The 17,606-nt window shown below is 32.4% G+C and overlaps 4 protein-coding genes across 5 annotated transcripts; 3 read left to right on the top strand and 1 right to left on the bottom strand.

Moving 5' to 3' along the window:
* Window positions 1-1,006: 1,006 nt before the first annotated feature.
* LOC114178722 (uncharacterized) lies at window positions 1,007-2,219 on the bottom strand. Its single transcript, XM_028064780.2, has one exon. It carries the CDS (start codon window positions 2,053-2,055, stop codon window positions 1,573-1,575), a length of 483 nt encoding a protein of 160 aa, XP_027920581.1. The 5' UTR covers window positions 2,056-2,219; the 3' UTR covers window positions 1,007-1,572.
* A 3,685-nt stretch (window positions 2,220-5,904) lies between these two features.
* LOC114176178 (PH-response transcription factor) lies at window positions 5,905-8,872 on the top strand. 2 transcript variants are annotated; one of them, XM_028061127.2, is made up of 9 exons: window positions 5,905-6,274; window positions 6,359-6,427; window positions 6,586-6,642; window positions 6,838-6,907; window positions 7,742-7,816; window positions 7,963-8,223; window positions 8,337-8,379; window positions 8,471-8,549; window positions 8,625-8,872. In XM_028061127.2, exons 1-9 carry the CDS (start codon window positions 5,996-5,998, stop codon window positions 8,715-8,717), a joined length of 1,026 nt encoding a protein of 341 aa, XP_027916928.1. In that variant the 5' UTR covers window positions 5,905-5,995; the 3' UTR covers window positions 8,718-8,872. The 2 variants fall into 2 exon arrangements, with proteins under 2 accessions (XP_027916928.1, XP_027916927.1); XM_028061126.2 differs by having other exon boundaries at window positions 5,906-6,274; window positions 7,960-8,223.
* Window positions 8,873-11,720: 2,848 nt separating this feature from the next.
* On the top strand, window positions 11,721-14,783 carry LOC114174984 (putative prolyl 4-hydroxylase 4). The gene is made up of 7 exons (XM_028059725.2): window positions 11,721-11,951; window positions 12,034-12,091; window positions 12,180-12,284; window positions 12,369-12,426; window positions 13,124-13,299; window positions 14,082-14,151; window positions 14,245-14,783. The coding sequence occupies exons 1-7, from the start codon at window positions 11,821-11,823 to the stop codon at window positions 14,538-14,540; spliced, it is 894 nt and encodes a 297-aa protein (XP_027915526.1). The 5' UTR covers window positions 11,721-11,820; the 3' UTR covers window positions 14,541-14,783.
* Window positions 14,784-15,612: 829 nt separating this feature from the next.
* Window positions 15,613-17,208, top strand: LOC114179255 (F-box/kelch-repeat protein At3g06240-like). The gene has a single exon (XM_028065521.2). It carries the CDS (start codon window positions 15,694-15,696, stop codon window positions 16,891-16,893), a length of 1,200 nt encoding a protein of 399 aa, XP_027921322.1. The 5' UTR covers window positions 15,613-15,693; the 3' UTR covers window positions 16,894-17,208.
* The last annotated feature ends 398 nt before the right edge of the window (window positions 17,209-17,606 follow it).

Below are 17,606 nucleotides of genomic sequence, written 5' to 3'. Positions count from 1 at the left end.
GATTATCTATATATTTAATATTTTTTAAGGGTATTAATATAAATTATCCACGAATTAATCTTTAAAAGATCCCAAACAATTCTTATTGGATGGATTCCTCTTTTACTCGTGCAACATGTATATAGAAAAAAAATATGAAAGAAGTAAACTCTCAATAAGCCTTTATCATACATATGAATCCATACTCCACTTATGATGATTCATTTTGAACATCAAAAAATTGTTTTAGATCAAAAAATTATTTTAGGAAGTAATTAAGTACTTGAATATCTCTCGTTAAAACATTAATAAAATCATAATTATTTATTTAACTTCCCAAAGTAATAATTATTTATTTAACTTTTACTTATGAATAACTTAGTAATAGCAAAAATAAATTTTCTTTATGAATAAATTAATAATAAGTTATAAATAAGTTACTCTTTTATACTCCTATGTAAATTGTTATTAAAAGAATTCCAAATATATAAAGTAAAAGTTGGTATATAAAAGACATCAAAATAATGAATCGCAATAATACCCATGCTACTCTACTCAGAAAAAGAGGTATTGCGATTACTATTTTAACAATGACATTGTTTAGTCTTACGAAAAAACGCTAACATAAAATTAAGTTTTGAACAATTTTAAATTGCAATCTTTAAATTAATTTAATAAATCATTTACTCTGCAATTTAAATGTGGAATTTGAAATTTTGATTTGCTATAGAAACTAATTATAATATATAATTGCATTGATTAGTTTGTTGTTAAAGATGGACATAATCCTTGATGTCATTAGAAAAACATAATCGTATTCAATTATGCACTTCTTTAATGACAAATTAATACATACAATTATAGAAGAAGAAAAAAATCTTGTACAAGTCTATTTACCTGGTTTTATGTAAGACAAATAAAGTTAATGAGTCAATAACATTTTTTTTTTAAATTTATAACATTTTATATTTGTGTTTAAGAAAATCATAAACAAAACATGATAAAATATAATACTACCAGAAGGAAATGTATAATGTATAATTAGTTTATATAAATTTGAAACTTAGGAAGGAGTAATTCCTAATAGAGCTGGAATCACTCATTTACTTCGATACTATTCACTATATTTCACAGAATCATAAACTAATCACTTCACACTGATCATAGACCCAACCCAGCATGAACCAGATCCCTAACACTTACTGGATTTTACAGAACTACCTTCTTCCCCTTTCCACTTTTTCGTTTCTAATTTCCCTTTAAGACTGACATTAGTGTTACATGTTTACATATTACAACCCTAAACTTTATTTTAATATTCTAATAAACAACCCAAAATATGCTACAACTTCAATCACAGGTTCAGGACTCGTTCAACTACTCCAAACTTTTTAACCATTTCACCCCCACCTTCAGATCCACCCTTCCGTTTAAAAAAATCACAGTCGGGACGGAACCTACAACGAGAGATGCGTAACGGTAACGGAGAGAAGATTCTAGGTAATGAAAAGATGAGAGAGAGAGAGGAGGAACATCGATATTTTGTCGGATCCAACCCGATTCGAAAACCCGGATCTGGAACCCAACTATTTTTCATTCGAGGCGGAGCAGACGCCTCAGATCTCGCGTTGCGGAGTCCTCAAACACCGCCGAGGAGGAGTTTTTCTTCGTCGGAAACGACGGCAGAGGAAGCGCGTTTGGCGACGGAGACATCGCAAACGCCGATCCGGCGTACACGTCGCTCTTCACGGCCGAATCAAGCGACTGGCCCCTGCGGAGAATCGTAACCTTCTCCAAGCCGTGGCTCCTGGCCAACCGCGAATCATCACCGCTAGATCTCCTGAACGCGGCGGCAGCGGGCTCCGCCAGCACAGGGAGGCCAGAAGCGGGAGCAGGCCGTTTCCTCTGGTCGGGTCGGGTAAACTGCTTCCGGGAGGACCTGGAAGCCGCGACATGGTTGTTGTAGTAATAATAATTACAGCGATTAGCGGAACTCCTCCGTTGGGAAAACTCCGGCGGCGGAGCGCTTATTCGTTCCACCAGACAGTCCTGAGGCCGCAAAATCTGGGTTGCCATGGCACAAAATTAAAAGAAAAGTTTAAAAATAAAAGAAAAAGTGGTCACACCTCCTGAGAAGCAAATAAATGAAAATGAAGGAGGTTGGTTTGTGTGTTTGAGAGAGAGAAGAAACACGGAGTGTGTGAGAATGAAGGTGTGGTTTTAGAAAATGGCTTGGTGGAAGGGTTGATATATAGCAGGTGTAGAAGGAGACAAGGGTGGGGTCTGAGAGGGTTAGCTTCCCACCGACCTTCCAATAAACCAATATGACGCGTCACCAAATAACCCACAGCTGTTCTTCTATGACCATATCGTTAACGCCTCCGTTACTCTTTCCTACCTTTCACTCCTCATCCTGCTAACGCCGTCACCTTACTTTTCACTTCCAGTTGTCCCTCACCTCCAAAGATAAACATCGAAAGTTGCAACTTGCATGGTCCCCTGCCACACTCAGAATGCTTTATTAACCTAATTAATTATTCCTTAAACCCGTAATAATTGAAAGCGTATATAATTCACATCCAGTAGCAATAATTAAGTACATCACGTGCTCTTGTTCTTCAACTCTAACGTTTGGTATGTAGACCATAATATCATATGAAGTTGCCCTGCTTCATATGATCATATTTCAGCAAATATTGAAATGAATCGTAACACTATATTGTTCTGTTCCAATAACATAACAAAGTAAAATTAACTATTTTATTGGTGGGTGGCGGACATTTGACTGAGTTTCTACGTGTCTTGATGAGTTTCGATTAAGAAAAGATTAATTGTCGTCAGCCTTTCGATAAGAACAACATGAACCAGTCATCGTGTAATGCTATGATATGATCGTGATTTGATATCTTATCTGGCCAATAACACTTTGCTTATATCCATTCCATATTCACTATTGGCTATTTTACCTCATTAATTTAAGATTATTGAACAACAAGCAGATTAATTACTATCTACATATACACACACATATGTTTGTAGAATGAAAACGGACCAAGAAAATTTTCATTAAATTAAAGCATCTTCAAATGAGGTGGAGTCAAAGCAAATACATGATGAAATCAATCACCATAGATAAATCTGTAATCTTTTACACATAATAAAAAATGTTATGAATTGTTCGTTTATTGTGAGGTACATGCGTATACCTAATTCCGTGGAGTGATTCCTTTCAATAATTTGGCACCAGAAAAAGTAACTAAAAAGAAAAAGGAAACAGTGGGAACAGATCCGGTATGCTTTAGCTCATACTTTTGCTTCATATTCCTTCAAAGAAAAAACTATTTGGGAAGGAGCAGTGGAAACATCCCCACACACAAGAAAAAACACGATTTTAAAATGTTACTAAAACAAAAGAATGAGAGTGTAGTTGGAGAAGAACGATGGAAGTTGTTAAAGAAAAATAGTGTGGCTCTTAGTTGCCTTTCTTGACGTTTTTTGTTTTATATCTTACTTTAAACTTCGCACCCGGTTGACCCCGTTGACCCGACATTAAAACCCTGTTTTTTAAATTTAAATTAAATATATTTATTATTAATAACTAAATATTATTTTAATTATTATCCTTTAAAAAGTAATGGAACTGGTGAAAATAATAATTTATTGTTTTCAATGTTTTTTAAATAAACTTTAAATCAAATAACAGATTAAAAATACTACGATATTTGTTTTTCAACTATCAAAATACTGGTCAGACTAACATTATGACTTAGTCTAAACCAATCATTTGATTTGGGTAAACTGACTTTAATATATAATGGCTAGTTGCAAATAAAACAATTTGTAATAAAATAAATAAATAATGACCATATGTATACTTGAAATTTAACTAGTTATAGCATTATATTGTTCAAATTAAATAGCATATATACTTATTGGGGTATTATTCTTAAAAAATAAAAAAAAACTATCATTCTTGCGCGTAACTACTTATTTTGATTTCCGTGTTTGTTTAGTTAAAAAGCATTCTCTATCTTTTATTTTAATTCTCCTATATGTAAGAGTTCTATTTACTTTCTAAATTTTTTTATAAATCTTAAAAATACCATTTTTTTCGCTTTCCATTTTCAACTTAAAAAAAAATCCTTAGTTTCTCTATTTTTCAAATAACCTATTCAAAGTTGAAAATTTTACAAACTATTTTTTAACTTTTACAACTACAAAATTTAAAAAAAAAAAAATCCCAAACTAAGCAAATTACTAATTTCCTAATTCTACAATTTATATTAAAAGAATAAGTTGTAAGAAAATAGCAATAATAAAAATGATTTTTTGATAAGTAACATATAATGTAATATTGTTACAACTTTGTCAATCATCTAATCTCGCTAAACCCTAACATGATTATTAATAACTAAAATGTACAATAAACTTTAATGCGTATATATTTGTTATATCTTTTTAATATAATTTTAAATAGTTGTGTAATAAGGTCCAAATTTTGTTTATTTAGTGTGTAAAGAATTTTTCAGTTTTTCAACCATCCTTATATTATTTAATTATGACTATTCTTATAAAACCGGACTAATATTATAAGTTAATTTAATTTCTCCACTACTCGATTTTCAACACACAAAAAAAAAGAGGTAGAGGAAAATATATGTAGAAAATACTTTGACGCTTACATGTTTTTTGGACAGACGATATTAAAGTTATGAAGGAATATAAAAATCTTATCTTACAGCTCACTTCTATTTATAAATTGATCTCATAAATTTTGTATTGTTCATGAATTAGCAGAAGTCCAATCATGTCTTGATCGTGTTTACTATTGTTTACACATTATTAATATTTTTTGTTTAATCATAATTTTCATTTGACAAATGTGTGTTTTTCAACTGTCAAGAACCAACGTCATTTAATGTTGAGTTCTCGAAAAATGTTCATCCCGACAATGGAGTCTTATGTTAAATACACATACTTTGATTCTTTTACTCTTTCTATTTTTAGACTTGTAGATGAAGATTATTCAATATTCATACGATGTAATCAAATTTTAAAGAAAAATTTCTTGAGATTGTTTTCATTAAATCTTATTCTTGTTAGAAGTGGACTTTAAGCCTAATTCAACCTCACAAAACCGATTTGTAAAGCGATTATTGCACCCATCTATATATTGTGAATGACCTTATCTCTAGTCGATGTGAAACTTCCAACAATTTTATATGTGATTTTTTATGAAGTCCTATTAAATTCATCAACTAAAACTTATCAAAGTAATATACAAAACTTTTAATTAAGCACAACCAACAAATTCATATGAAGTAGTGCAACTTAACTTTAGTGGACTTTGTGGACAATATTTCAAGCCTCTTAGGTTTAATTATTAATGTTGGACATCCTCTAAAAATTAACAAGATCCACACAATGATCAAGACGAAAATAAACCTTATTTTCTTTCTTAATTGTAGTTTCTTCTTTCTCGTGAGTGTTATCCTTCACTATTTTAAGTATTTAAATTCAATACAAAAAATATATTTAAATTTGAATTAAACAACAAGATAATGTCACCTAGACGCACAGAAAAGTTTATGAAAGAAAAATTATAATGAAATTCTTGCTAATTTATACTTTTTATTTTATTTACTTCCTAATTTTTTTCATTCCCAAATCCCATTCCGCTCCATTGTGGACGTTAATGATGAAATAAGGATTTGGCATTTTGTATCTTTTGTCTCTTGTCCCAATCCTATCCATCCTCCAACCTTGTAAAACCACATATTTTGTAACCAAAAATATTAAATTATTAATTGTTAAATAAAATAAATTAAAAAAGTATTTAGAATTAGAACGCCCCATCCATGCGTCTCCTCTGTGTTCTCATGGCACGCACCATATCATATCAGACACACACAACAAACAAAATAAACAAAAAGAACCAAAACCAAGAAAAACAAAAACATACAATAGTAATATTAATATTAAAAACAGAAACAAAGGGGGTAAGGTAACACCCGCTATGGCGGCGGAATCGGGTGGTAGTGCAAACTTCGACCTTCCCGAGGAGATGATGCAAGTGCTACCGTCCGATCCCTTCCACCAGCTCGATGTGGCTCGCAAAATAACTTCCATTGCTCTGTCGACACGTGTCAACGCCCTCGAATCAGAGCTGTCCACACTTCGCACTCAGATCGCCGACAAAGACAACCTCATCGCCGACCTTCAGTCTCAAATCGACTCCCTCGATGCCTCCCTGTCCGAAACCGCCGACAAACTCCTCCTCGCCGAACAAGATAAGGTTCCAACCCTCTCCCTCTCTTCGACAAATTCTTTCACGCGCGCACGTGCTTATTAACTTGGTTTTTGATGGTTGAGGTTACAGGAGAGCTTACTGCAGGAGAATGCTTCGCTTTCCAACACTGTCAAAAAGCTCAATCGAGATGTCTCCAAGGTGCATTTTAATGGATTTAGTTCCTATACAGACTCAATTTCGATTATAACGTATTTTTGGCTGGGCGGAATTGTAATCTCGTTAAGTTGAATTGCTTTTTGAATTGTTGTGTTAATGTGTGGATGGTGGGTGACTTTTGGAGATGTGTGTGTATGCAGTTAGAGGTTTTCAGAAAGACGCTTATGCAATCACTTCAGGAAGAGGATGATAATTCTGTAAGTTGTGTTGGTTAGTTTTTTAGTTTCAATTTGATAAGGAGAGTTTGGTGTTCTGTTTCATAGACTAATTTGGCCTATTCAATTCATTCATCATGTTTTTCTCAGTTGTACTCGTTATAATTTTAATGTATGAGTTGTTTATGTTACAATGGTACTTACGGAACACTTGGCATTTACTGGTTTTTGGCACAGGGAGGAGCTCCAGACATTGTTGCTAAAATACAGAACCAATCAAATTTTACTTCCACGTCACAGTTTGGAGGTATTTTCAACTCGTATGCTATCCACCTGTATAATTTACATTTTTGTTCATTCTTGGTGCCCTTTGTGAAAACGAAAAGATGTAGTTCCCTAATGTAAAATAAAACATAATTTTTTTTGTGAGTGTAGACATCAAATGAGGATTTAAACCTTAATTAATTTTACTCATGTAATGAGTTTTAGCGTGTTGGGTCTTACTTCTATGTGGTAGTATAGACTTATTGGCAATCTAGCAACATCAAATTCTCACATCCAAACTCATTTCCTTTTTCGTAACGACCATATGAAGAAATCGCCGTGCACTTCAGAAAATTGCTGGCCTAAGACATCGTTTAAGGCATATACATTTTTACCCTTTCAAATATGAGTTCAGTATCTTATCACTTCGATGTGTACACTGGCAGATATAGTGTTTCCAGTGGTTTAATCTCGTAATAATGGTAATGATGGTTATGCATAAACTGTTTGGATTTGGATCCTCTCTATTTCCATGTCTTGAGAGAAAATGGTACAAGTTTCCCTGTACAGTGATCCACCATTTCCTACGCACATTGTCATAAATCTTCCATAGGAGTTGCTATTCTTGACATTTGCTGACAATCCAATGCTAAGATGTAAGTAAACCAATGTAATGATTTTAATCAATTTGACCCGAATGAAAATCTCAAATTTGTCGGAGAGAACATTAGTGAAAACATTTTAGCTTCTATTTGGGAGGAGGGAGAGAGAGACCAATAGTGTCATAAGGAGATGAATGGAAGTAAACCTTTTTATTCTCCTCATGGTTAAGCTCTTTCAGCTGCATCAGTTTTGAGAAATTCTCATTTTACTGCAGACAATGACGCACCATTGGCACCGTCTATATCTTCTTCAACAGGAAATTCTTTGGTCGAAGAACCTGAATCTGATGGTAAGTACTATCATTTATGAAGGAATGGATGGATAGGCATGCATCTAATTCTGCATTAACAGAGAGTCGAAGACCATAAAATATGGTGTCTGTTTTGCATATCTACCCTGACCTTCCTTGTATTGTTTTCCATTCCACTATAGCAGCACCAAGACCTAGAGTACCTCAGAACCTTCTCTTAGCATCTCAAGGTTCCACCCCTCGGATTACTCCCCCTGGTTCCCCTCCTAGTCTGTCTGCATCAGTATCACCTACGAGAACATCCAAACCTGTATCTCCAAGGCGACATTCAGTTTCCTTTTCAACCACAAGAGGCATGTTTGATGATAGGTCTTCGGTGTTTTCCTCCACTTCCTTAACTCAAGCCTCAATATCAACCTCTGATGCAGGAACAGGATCACAAACCGGTAAGTACCGGAGCACTCGTGCAAATACATTGTATTTAAGAATGTTTTCATTTGGTCGCAATTTTTTGTTGTTTGAATGATCATATTGTATTTTTTCTTACTGGCTGTTATAGGACGAACACGGGTGGATGGAAAAGAGTTCTTTCGCCAAGTCAGGTGAGAGGTCTTAGATGCATTGAAAATTATGGAAACATGTCACTTTTTTGTGATAAACAGATGTATTTGATCTGCCGTTTGTTGTTGTTAGGAACCGTTTGTCTTATGAACAATTTGGTGCATTCTTGGCAAATGTTAAAGAATTAAACGCCCATAAACAAACAAAAGAGGTATTCTCTCCTGCCTTGTCTCCTTTCTCTCAACTTTCAGTTTATTGATCGATATCTGTGTGTAAAACATGATAGGAGACACTACGGAAAGCTGATGAAATTTTTGGGCCTGAAAACAATGATCTGTACAATGTATTTGAAGGATTGATTAATCGCAATGTCCATTGATGTTGTGCTTTGGGGAAGTTTTATTCCCAGTTTGTAATAATGGATACCATCCTCTCCTTATAGCATCTCCTTTCCCCCCTGTATATCAAATTATCTCGTTAATTATTATGTAACGCAATAATTTTTTGTATATAAAACCAGTATATTTCATTTCACGACTCATTCCAATTTTCTCATTAGCTTTCATGAAGTCATTCAACAACTTAGGATGTGACAGAAAAATAAAAATAATAACAGTGTGAGCAAGAAAAAGGAAAAGAAAGAAAGATGAAATAGAGTGGAAAGATGTACTAAATGATATAAAATTTACTTAAAGTTATCACCTTCTAAAATGTAAATAAATTAAAATTAAGTAATTGTACAGTTGAAAAGTTATTCATATATTTATTAATTATTTTTTATGAACATTATTTTAATTTTAAATTAATTTCAAAGTAATGTAAGATATGATTTTAGTCCTTTAGTTTTTTATATATAAACATACAAGACTCTTCTAATAAAATAGTATTTTCTTCTAAAAATGTATTAATTACTTAAATTAATAACATAATGGTATGAGAGATACTTTTAACAAAATCAGTTTTTTATTACATTTTTTTTTTCTTGTTATACATAAGTGGAAAATAAAAAAGTGAGATATAATTAAAAGTAACGTTTTTTTTTGTCACTTTTTAATATCAAATAACAGAAGTAGTTTTTTTTTACCCACTTTTGTGCACAAGACACTTTACATTTGTTTTGCTAAAATAAGTCTATCTTTAACTTGTATTTGATAAATAATTTGGTAATTCCTTAAATAATCAAATATATTGAATTTAAAGTAATGTATTTTTATTTTATTTTATTTTTTAAATTTGTTTAATTAAGCGTGTTTCATATTTACTGAATTTTACTTTCTACGATTTGGATAAAATATTTAAAATATTATCGACCGTAAACAATATTTAAATATCAAAAGTTATTAATGGTTAAAAATATTAATACGAATATTTTTTTTTAGTTCATATTAAAGATATTATTTTTTATTCAACTTTCATTTGATTTTCCATTGATATTAACTATATTTTTGTCAATTGATATTATTTTTAGTTAATGGTAGCCACAGTAATTTAAGCTAATATCAATCAAGATTTTTTTTTTATGATTTTGTCGGTTAGATTTTTTTTTTCCAACTTTTTCATTGATCTATTACTTGAAAAATTATCTTAGTTGACAATGACAAGAAATTATAGTTAACTTTAACTTGTATTTTAAAAGTCAAGGACAGAAAAGAAAATGCTAACAACATCAACTAAAAAAGTGTTGTTTCGTATTCATCAATAAACAATTATCTCTCCTATATTAGCCAAAAGTAATCACGACTAATATTAGTAAAACAATGATAGTGATTTTAAAAAAATAATTTAAATAAAAAATAAATTTTATAAATATTGATAAGAAAAAAATAGTTGATATTAATAATAAAAGGTAATCATTCCAACTACTTCTAAATTTCAATCAAGTTGATGATATTCTGACCAAAATTGAATTTAAAAAATAATATTAAATTAAAAATATGAAAAAAAACACTTGAATTTGAAAATATAAAATTTTCAAATTCTTCTTGATTTTAGTTAAAATTTAAATTTTAGTATAATTTAATTACTCTTATAAAACTTTAATTTTATTTTTATGAAAACAATATATTTATTTTTAAGGCATTTTAAATTGTCTATGAAAAAAATAATTAGTCTTTTCAATTTTTCATTCCAAATACACTATAACAGTTTATTAAATTGATCAGTGTGTTGTTTCCATATTAAGGTTCTCTCCCAATACAATATTAATATTTCTTGATATGTCATCTGAAAATTTCATCTTGATGTTAAATAAAAAACGAGGTAGAGTAGATTAGTTTAAACTACTATGATTATATACAAATTAAATCAGAAATGATTATATATGATAGGACTTTCATTTAAAGGATTAGTTTGATTTCAATGGAAAGTATATTAAAATTTTAACTAATGCCAAGTTTAAAAAAAATGTTGCAAAGTTAATGTATAATATTTATGATGTTTTAGTTAAATGATGATCTAAGTTATGGTTTTTTAAGTGGAGGAAATTTGAGCGAAGTATTGATTTAATTTATTTGATACGTAACGTTTTATTTTCAACATAAATAAAAGTGATTTAACCTTAATATAAAGTAGAGATTGATTTTTTAAAGAATGATGTAATTTAATTTTCATTTTAATAATTTTTCAATTGGGAGCCTATAAGAACAAAATTATCTTATGATGAAATTCAAAATGTAGTCAAAATTAGGGGACAAAGTTTTGGTTGTAAGAATTCAATGAAGGACAAATTTGTAATACCAAAGGTTCAACAAAAAGGATAGAGTTTTCAATACCAAAACCCAACTAGTCAACATCATGCTATTTCAACTTAAAATAATAATGTTTGTTATTATTTTCAACTCATCTGCAGAAGATTAACCTAACTCATTTTTTAAGTGGAGATAGGTTGGGTTAGATCTGGGATCAATTTCTTTTAATAGTTAAGAATTTCAAATACAATCAAATTTGAAATTATTTTATTTTTAAAATCGTTAACTAATTTAATATTTTATTTTTTAAAATATATGAATTTAATCTTTTTAATTAAATTTTATTAAGTTTATCTGATATCTTAAACTGTAGTATTTAAATTGTTTATACCATTTAACATATTTTTACTTTAATAATAACTCAAACATTATCATAAAATACTTTTAAAATATTAAATAAACGTAACAAAAAATGGGATAAAAAAAACTAAATCCACATATTTATAAAAATAAATAACTAAATTAAAATAAAATTTCGAAAAAAGATTAATTGTAAAATTTACTAAAACTTAAATAATAAAAAACATATTTAACCTTGATATCGAGATTTAATTAAACATAATAATGCAAGAATTAATCGTAAATGATAAATAAAAAACAGTTAAGCAAGGTGGTCCCACACAAAGCTAACAAAACAAAGCCACCATCCCGCTCGGAATGACAAGATAGAAAGAGAAAGAAAGAGGAAAGAGAAAAGTTTTCCGGGAAAATTTCCAGTGCTGATCGGAATCGGAAATGAGTAGGGTTTGGTTTTTGCTATTCCTTCTTCTGATATCGAAATGCGATGAAGTGTGGAGCTCCTACGCGGGTTCGGCAAGCTCCATCATCAACCCTTCCAAGGTCAAACAGGTTTCCTGGAAGCCAAGGTGAGCTCTCTGTTTCACTCTTTTCGCTTGTCTGCGTCGATTCCATGTTTTAACTTTATGAAATTCGAATCCATGCGTGCAGAGCTTTCGTGTACGAAGGTTTCCTCACGGATTTGGAGTGCGATCACTTGATCTCAATAGTGAGTATTCATATCCAATCTAAGCAAAGACTATGACTCTAATCATACTTTAATTATTCCGTTAAGCTGTTTGCGGTTGTCGGTTTAGGCCAAATCAGAGCTTAAGAGATCTGCCGTAGCGGATAATCTCTCTGGAGAGAGCACGTTGAGTGATGTTCGAACTAGCTCTGGCATGTTCATTTCCAAGAACAAGGTATTTTCCTCGCCCTCTGTAGGTTTGATGTAAAGAATAGTTTATTCAACATTCATTATTTTTTTTTTTTTATAATGTCTGTAGGATCCTATTGTTAGTGGAATTGAAGACAAGATTTCGTCATGGACCTTTCTTCCAAAAGGTACTACGCCTAATAAAGAAAATCTTCATAAAAATCTGCACGCTAAGTTTGTGTGGACTTACGTTTTTTTCATCCCCTACTCCGCATGTGTTTGTTTTTTTTTTCAATGCTGAATGTTTGAAAAATTGCTTGTGGGTGGGTATGCATAAAATCATTACATTTGCATGTTTGATTTCTCGACATCATAAGTGGGACGTCATGATATACATAAATACATTTCACAATTTCGGCGTATCCCTTGCTGTTTTTTCATTTGACTTCCTTGGCTTTGAAAGGAAGTTCGTCAATAAAAGGGAAGTAATAGGGTGAAGAGTAGATTGCTCTTTGATAATCAAGTAATCTTATGAGAAAGTTATTAATGTTCAATGAACCGGTAGGAAAAGAAAAATATGGTACGATTTAATTAAAACAGATGACCCACATTAAAAGCGATGCATTATTTCAGGATCAGAAAGTATTTACCCTTGATTTCTGAATCAATAGTATATATATACTGCAAATTATCTTTCTATAATGTGTATGTATTATGTATTAAATTATTGTGTCACTGTCGCCTGGAAAGCTTGGGACTGCAGAATAGAATAAACGTGCAAGCTAAATGATGAAAATGGTCTAAATTCTTGTATGTACATGTAAGCACACACATTTATGAACAAGCACCAATCAGTTTCCTGGTTATATTTATGTTGAATTCCAGAAAATGGGGAAGATATACAAGTATTGAGATATGAGCATGGACAGAAATATGACCCGCATTATGATTACTTCACTGATAAGGTTAACATTGTTCGGGGTGGACACCGCATCGCGACTGTTCTCATGTATCTCACTAATGTAACCAAAGGCGGCGAGACAGTGTTCCCTTCTGCTGAGGTTTGTATAGCACTTAAGTAATTGATGAATGTCTTTCCTCGGAAAATAAAGTGCATCTTTGAAGTAGTTTGTCAAAAGTTATTTTTCTTCACATTATGTCCAGCTGAGTTCCTTCAGTGCCGTTATATTGTGTCAGTTGAATGTGCCAAAGTTTCTTCCTAGCTGAGAAAATAATATCTCACATTTTGACTTCAGCTGACATATGATGGCATTTCTGTCACCCAAATAGTGAAAGGCTTAGAAACTGAGCAGAGAATTTGGAGATAAAACATGGAAATGACCAATTTGGTCCCTGAATATCTTTTCAACCCAATGAAAAATGACAAGGAAACGAAAAAAAATGATTTGATCCTTGAATGCCAACAACAAGTACATATTGGTACTTGAACTTTTCAACCAATGGCAAATTGGTCCTAAAAAATTACAATTTAGTGTCGATTTGATCCTTTAAACGTCTTAATGACAAAATAGTTTTATAAATCTTAACAGCAGAATGTAATTCTTGCTCTTTTTATACGAAAAACTAAATTAAAATCTTGATTGTTTTAAGGATCAGATTGCCATCGGTTTGACCTGATTGAGGGTCATCTTTGCTGGATAATCAGACAGGGAGTATACTGTTGAGCTGTACATGTAGAAAGTACAGTTATACTCACTACTTGTCTTTTCGTTCTTGGAATAGTGGAGGTTGTCCATATGATGATATTCTCAAGTTCCTCTTTGTTAGTTCCTTCGGTTTCTGGCATTAATTATTTTTCTTTGGAATTTTGTTCTGCTTACAGGAATCTCCACGTCGCAGAGCCTCTGAAACAAATATCGATCTCTCTGAATGTGCCAAAAAAGGAATAGCAGGTGGGCAATTGGATTAGTAATTACTGTCACCTTTTCCGCCATTCAATTTGTGCTAAGTATTTGTTGTTCTCTTATGACCTGGCATTGCATTAGTGAAACCGCGTAGAGGGGATGCACTTCTTTTCTTCAGTCTCCTCACAAATGCTACCCCAGACACTAGCAGTCTCCATGCTGGATGCCCTGTGATCGAAGGTGAAAAATGGTCGGCAACAAAGTGGATTCACGTAGACTCATTTGACAAGACGGTGGGAGATGGAGGGGACTGTTCTGATCGACATGTAAGCTGTGAGAGATGGGCTTCCCTCGGAGAATGCACTAACAATCCCGAGTATATGATTGGATCTTCAGACCTTCTTGGCTACTGTAGGAAGAGCTGCAAGGCATGTTAGAAATTCTTCTACTCAATGCTTTTCCAGGATCTACATCTCGTCTCTACCACGGGTTTCAGATTTCAACTACTTCTGCATCATTCTAATGCTGTTGCCCTTTCAATCAGTGTTCTACCACCATCTCAATCTCCTCACTTCAAATGGAAGAATTCAGTTCTTATTTTGTATGTACGAGAAGATATGACAAATTCAAATTAATTTATTATTATTATCTTGATTTTATAATTAGAAATTATTTTGCAACGTCTATTTTGATATTTGCAAAATAAAATTAGAACGTGTAAATCACTTTACACATTGTGAAACTAATGAGAGCAGTATTTTTCATTACCAGACATCTTGAGACACAAGATTAAAACAAGCTAGGGTGAGAGGAATGGCATCTCTTCTCAATGAGGCTAAAAAGAGAGGATTTAGAGTCAGACTCCACAACGAGTCTCTTAAAAACCATATTTCTTAGCTAGATAGAAAGACGATAAAAAGATTTCCCTTGTTCGGGATATTGAAGTAGTATCCCACAATGAAATTTCCGTTAAAGACATTTAACTAAATAAATAACACTCACATTTATAATAAAATAAAATAGTACACGGGTAGCAACATAGTAATTATTATACTTTTATAATAATTACAGTAAACATTATATTATTTTAATTAATTGATAATGTAAAGAATTTGATGTTAATACTACATGTCTGTTAAACTCATAAAAATATGTAATTAAAAATACAACTGGTGGAGGATTTTCTTAAAAAAGAAAATACTAAAACATAAATATGCCTGTTTAGTTGATCTTTCAACAACTATTTGTTGGAGATGCTCAATCATCATCCGGCAAAACAGTATTTGACAATGAAGAAGCGTTGAAACTTAACCAGAGAAGAAACAAGAGCAAGACAATCTCAATAAGCAATTTTGATGTAATGTATCAAGAAATAAAATATCATGAACTAAAATAAGTAAATACTCAATATAAGAAAATTATGCCGATTCAATATAATTAAGAGGATTTTTAAAAACATTCTTATTCAATTATTTTGCAAGAACTATTAATTAAATCGTTAGTGACAGAAAGAGGACTCAACAATGAATGGAGAAGCGAAGAGTACAAGAGAAGGGATACAGTTGTGATCTTATATATATACGCTGAGTTATGGGAATCAAGTGTCCTAAAATGAAGACATACTGTCGTAGAACAAAGAATACACGACATTTGCCACAAGAATTGATCATTAAAATCTTGTTAAGGTTGCCGGTGAAGTCTCTTGTTCGATTCAAGTGTGTGTGTAAGTCATGGCTCTCCCTGATCTCTGATTCACACTTTTCTCTCTCACATTTTGAACAAACTGCCACACGCACAGAGAGACTTGTGTTCTTCGAGCCTTCAGCTCCCGAAGTCCGATCCATAGACGTCAACGCACCCCTTTATGACGACTCTGCTTCTGCTGTATTAAACCTCAACTTTTTGCCCCCAAAACCTTATGATGTCCGAATCCGAGGTTCCTGCAGGGGTTTCGTACTTTTGGAGTGTTGTCAAAGTCTCTGGTTGTGGAATCCATCCACTGGGGTCCACAAACAACTATCTTCCTCACCTACTATGCCCAACAAGGATCCCATGCTTCTGACATTTCTCTTCGGTTTTGGGTATGATTCTTCAACGGATGACTACTTGGTTGTGAAAGTGTTGCGCATGGCATTCTCATGTGTTAGTGGTAACCGTGTGGAAATTTTGTCGCTAAGAGCTAATGCTTGGAAAGAGATTGAGGGTATTCATTTCTCGTATTTGAACTGCTTTAATGATATGAAAGTTGGGTTGCTCTTCAACGGTGCTCTTCATTGGGTGGTTAGTCGTTATGATTTAGGAAAGAACGTTATTGTTGTGTTTGATTTAAGAAAAAGGAGTTTTTCAGAGATACCTCTTCCACGTGAATTTGATTGGGACTTTAACACTTGTGATTTGGTGGTACTTGGAAAAATTCCCAGGCTATGTGTTGTAGGGTGTTGCTCTCCAGCAGAATTATGGGTGATGGAAGAATACAAAGATCCCTCATCTTGGACTAAGACTATTGTTGTGTCTGTTGATGACATTCCCACTAAGTACTTCTCTCCAATTTGCTCTACAAAATGTAATGATATTGTTGGGATAGATGGGAGTACTGGATTGGTAAAATGCAGTGACAAGGGACAAGTGCAAGAGCATAGATATTGGAGCAGTTCGTATAGATCCGAGGTGGCTGTCTATAAAGAGACTCTGGTTACACTCCTGTCACAGAGGCGATTCTGTTTCAGTCCATATACATTGCAGGTGGCTGTGTATACAGAGTCTCTACATTCACTTCCCTATGAATGTTAGAAATACAAATGTGAGTCTAAATCTCACATTGAATAGAATTAAGAAAGTAGAGCATTATATAAGGATAAAGATTCATAAACTTATTGTCTTAAGGTTTTGGGTTGAGAGTGGTATCAATTTCTTATTTGGTTGGACTCAGGTCTTATTGGTGTTGTATCTCCCTAGTGAAACCTACCTAACAAGTCTGTAAACCTAACAGTGACAACCACCATGGTGAACAAAATTCTTCTGCTGTAATAAAGCATACAGTTCTTACGAATTTATGAACTCAGTTTTCTTGCTGTTTGTCCATGAATAAAGAATCAGTTATTAACATGTTACAGCAGCTAAATTCTTCATTATGGCTTTGATTTTTAAAAGAAAAGACCATTAAGAATAATTCACAGACATGATTTTCCAGCCCTACAATTTTGGTTTCATTCTTATTTTGTTTTTTTCTATTATGTATTCTGTTATTTGTCCTCAGGACATGATGCGTTATTCTTATTTTTCCTTTTGTCATCTTGTATATTTTGACTCCTGATAAGTAAAAGGGACAGAACAAATTCTTCCAATTTCTCTATCTCTCGTGTTCTTTCTCAACCTTTACCTTTCTTTTCTTTTCCTTTTATAGTATCAAAGTCATGGGTTTGAACCTATTTTAACTAGATTCGTTATTTTGTTGGATCTATCGTGCTATTCCCTGTTGAACCCCAGTTAGATCTTTCATTAAT

Source organism: Vigna unguiculata, chromosome 3 (genome assembly GCF_037176805.1).
Source record: "Vigna unguiculata cultivar grain cowpea cultivar isolate G323 ecotype 2 chromosome 3, ASM3717680v1, whole genome shotgun sequence".
NCBI classification, from domain to species: Eukaryota; Viridiplantae; Streptophyta; class Magnoliopsida; order Fabales; family Fabaceae; genus Vigna; species Vigna unguiculata.
Note: the sequence above shows the minus strand (reverse complement) of the source record. Positions and strands in the feature narration are given on the sequence as shown.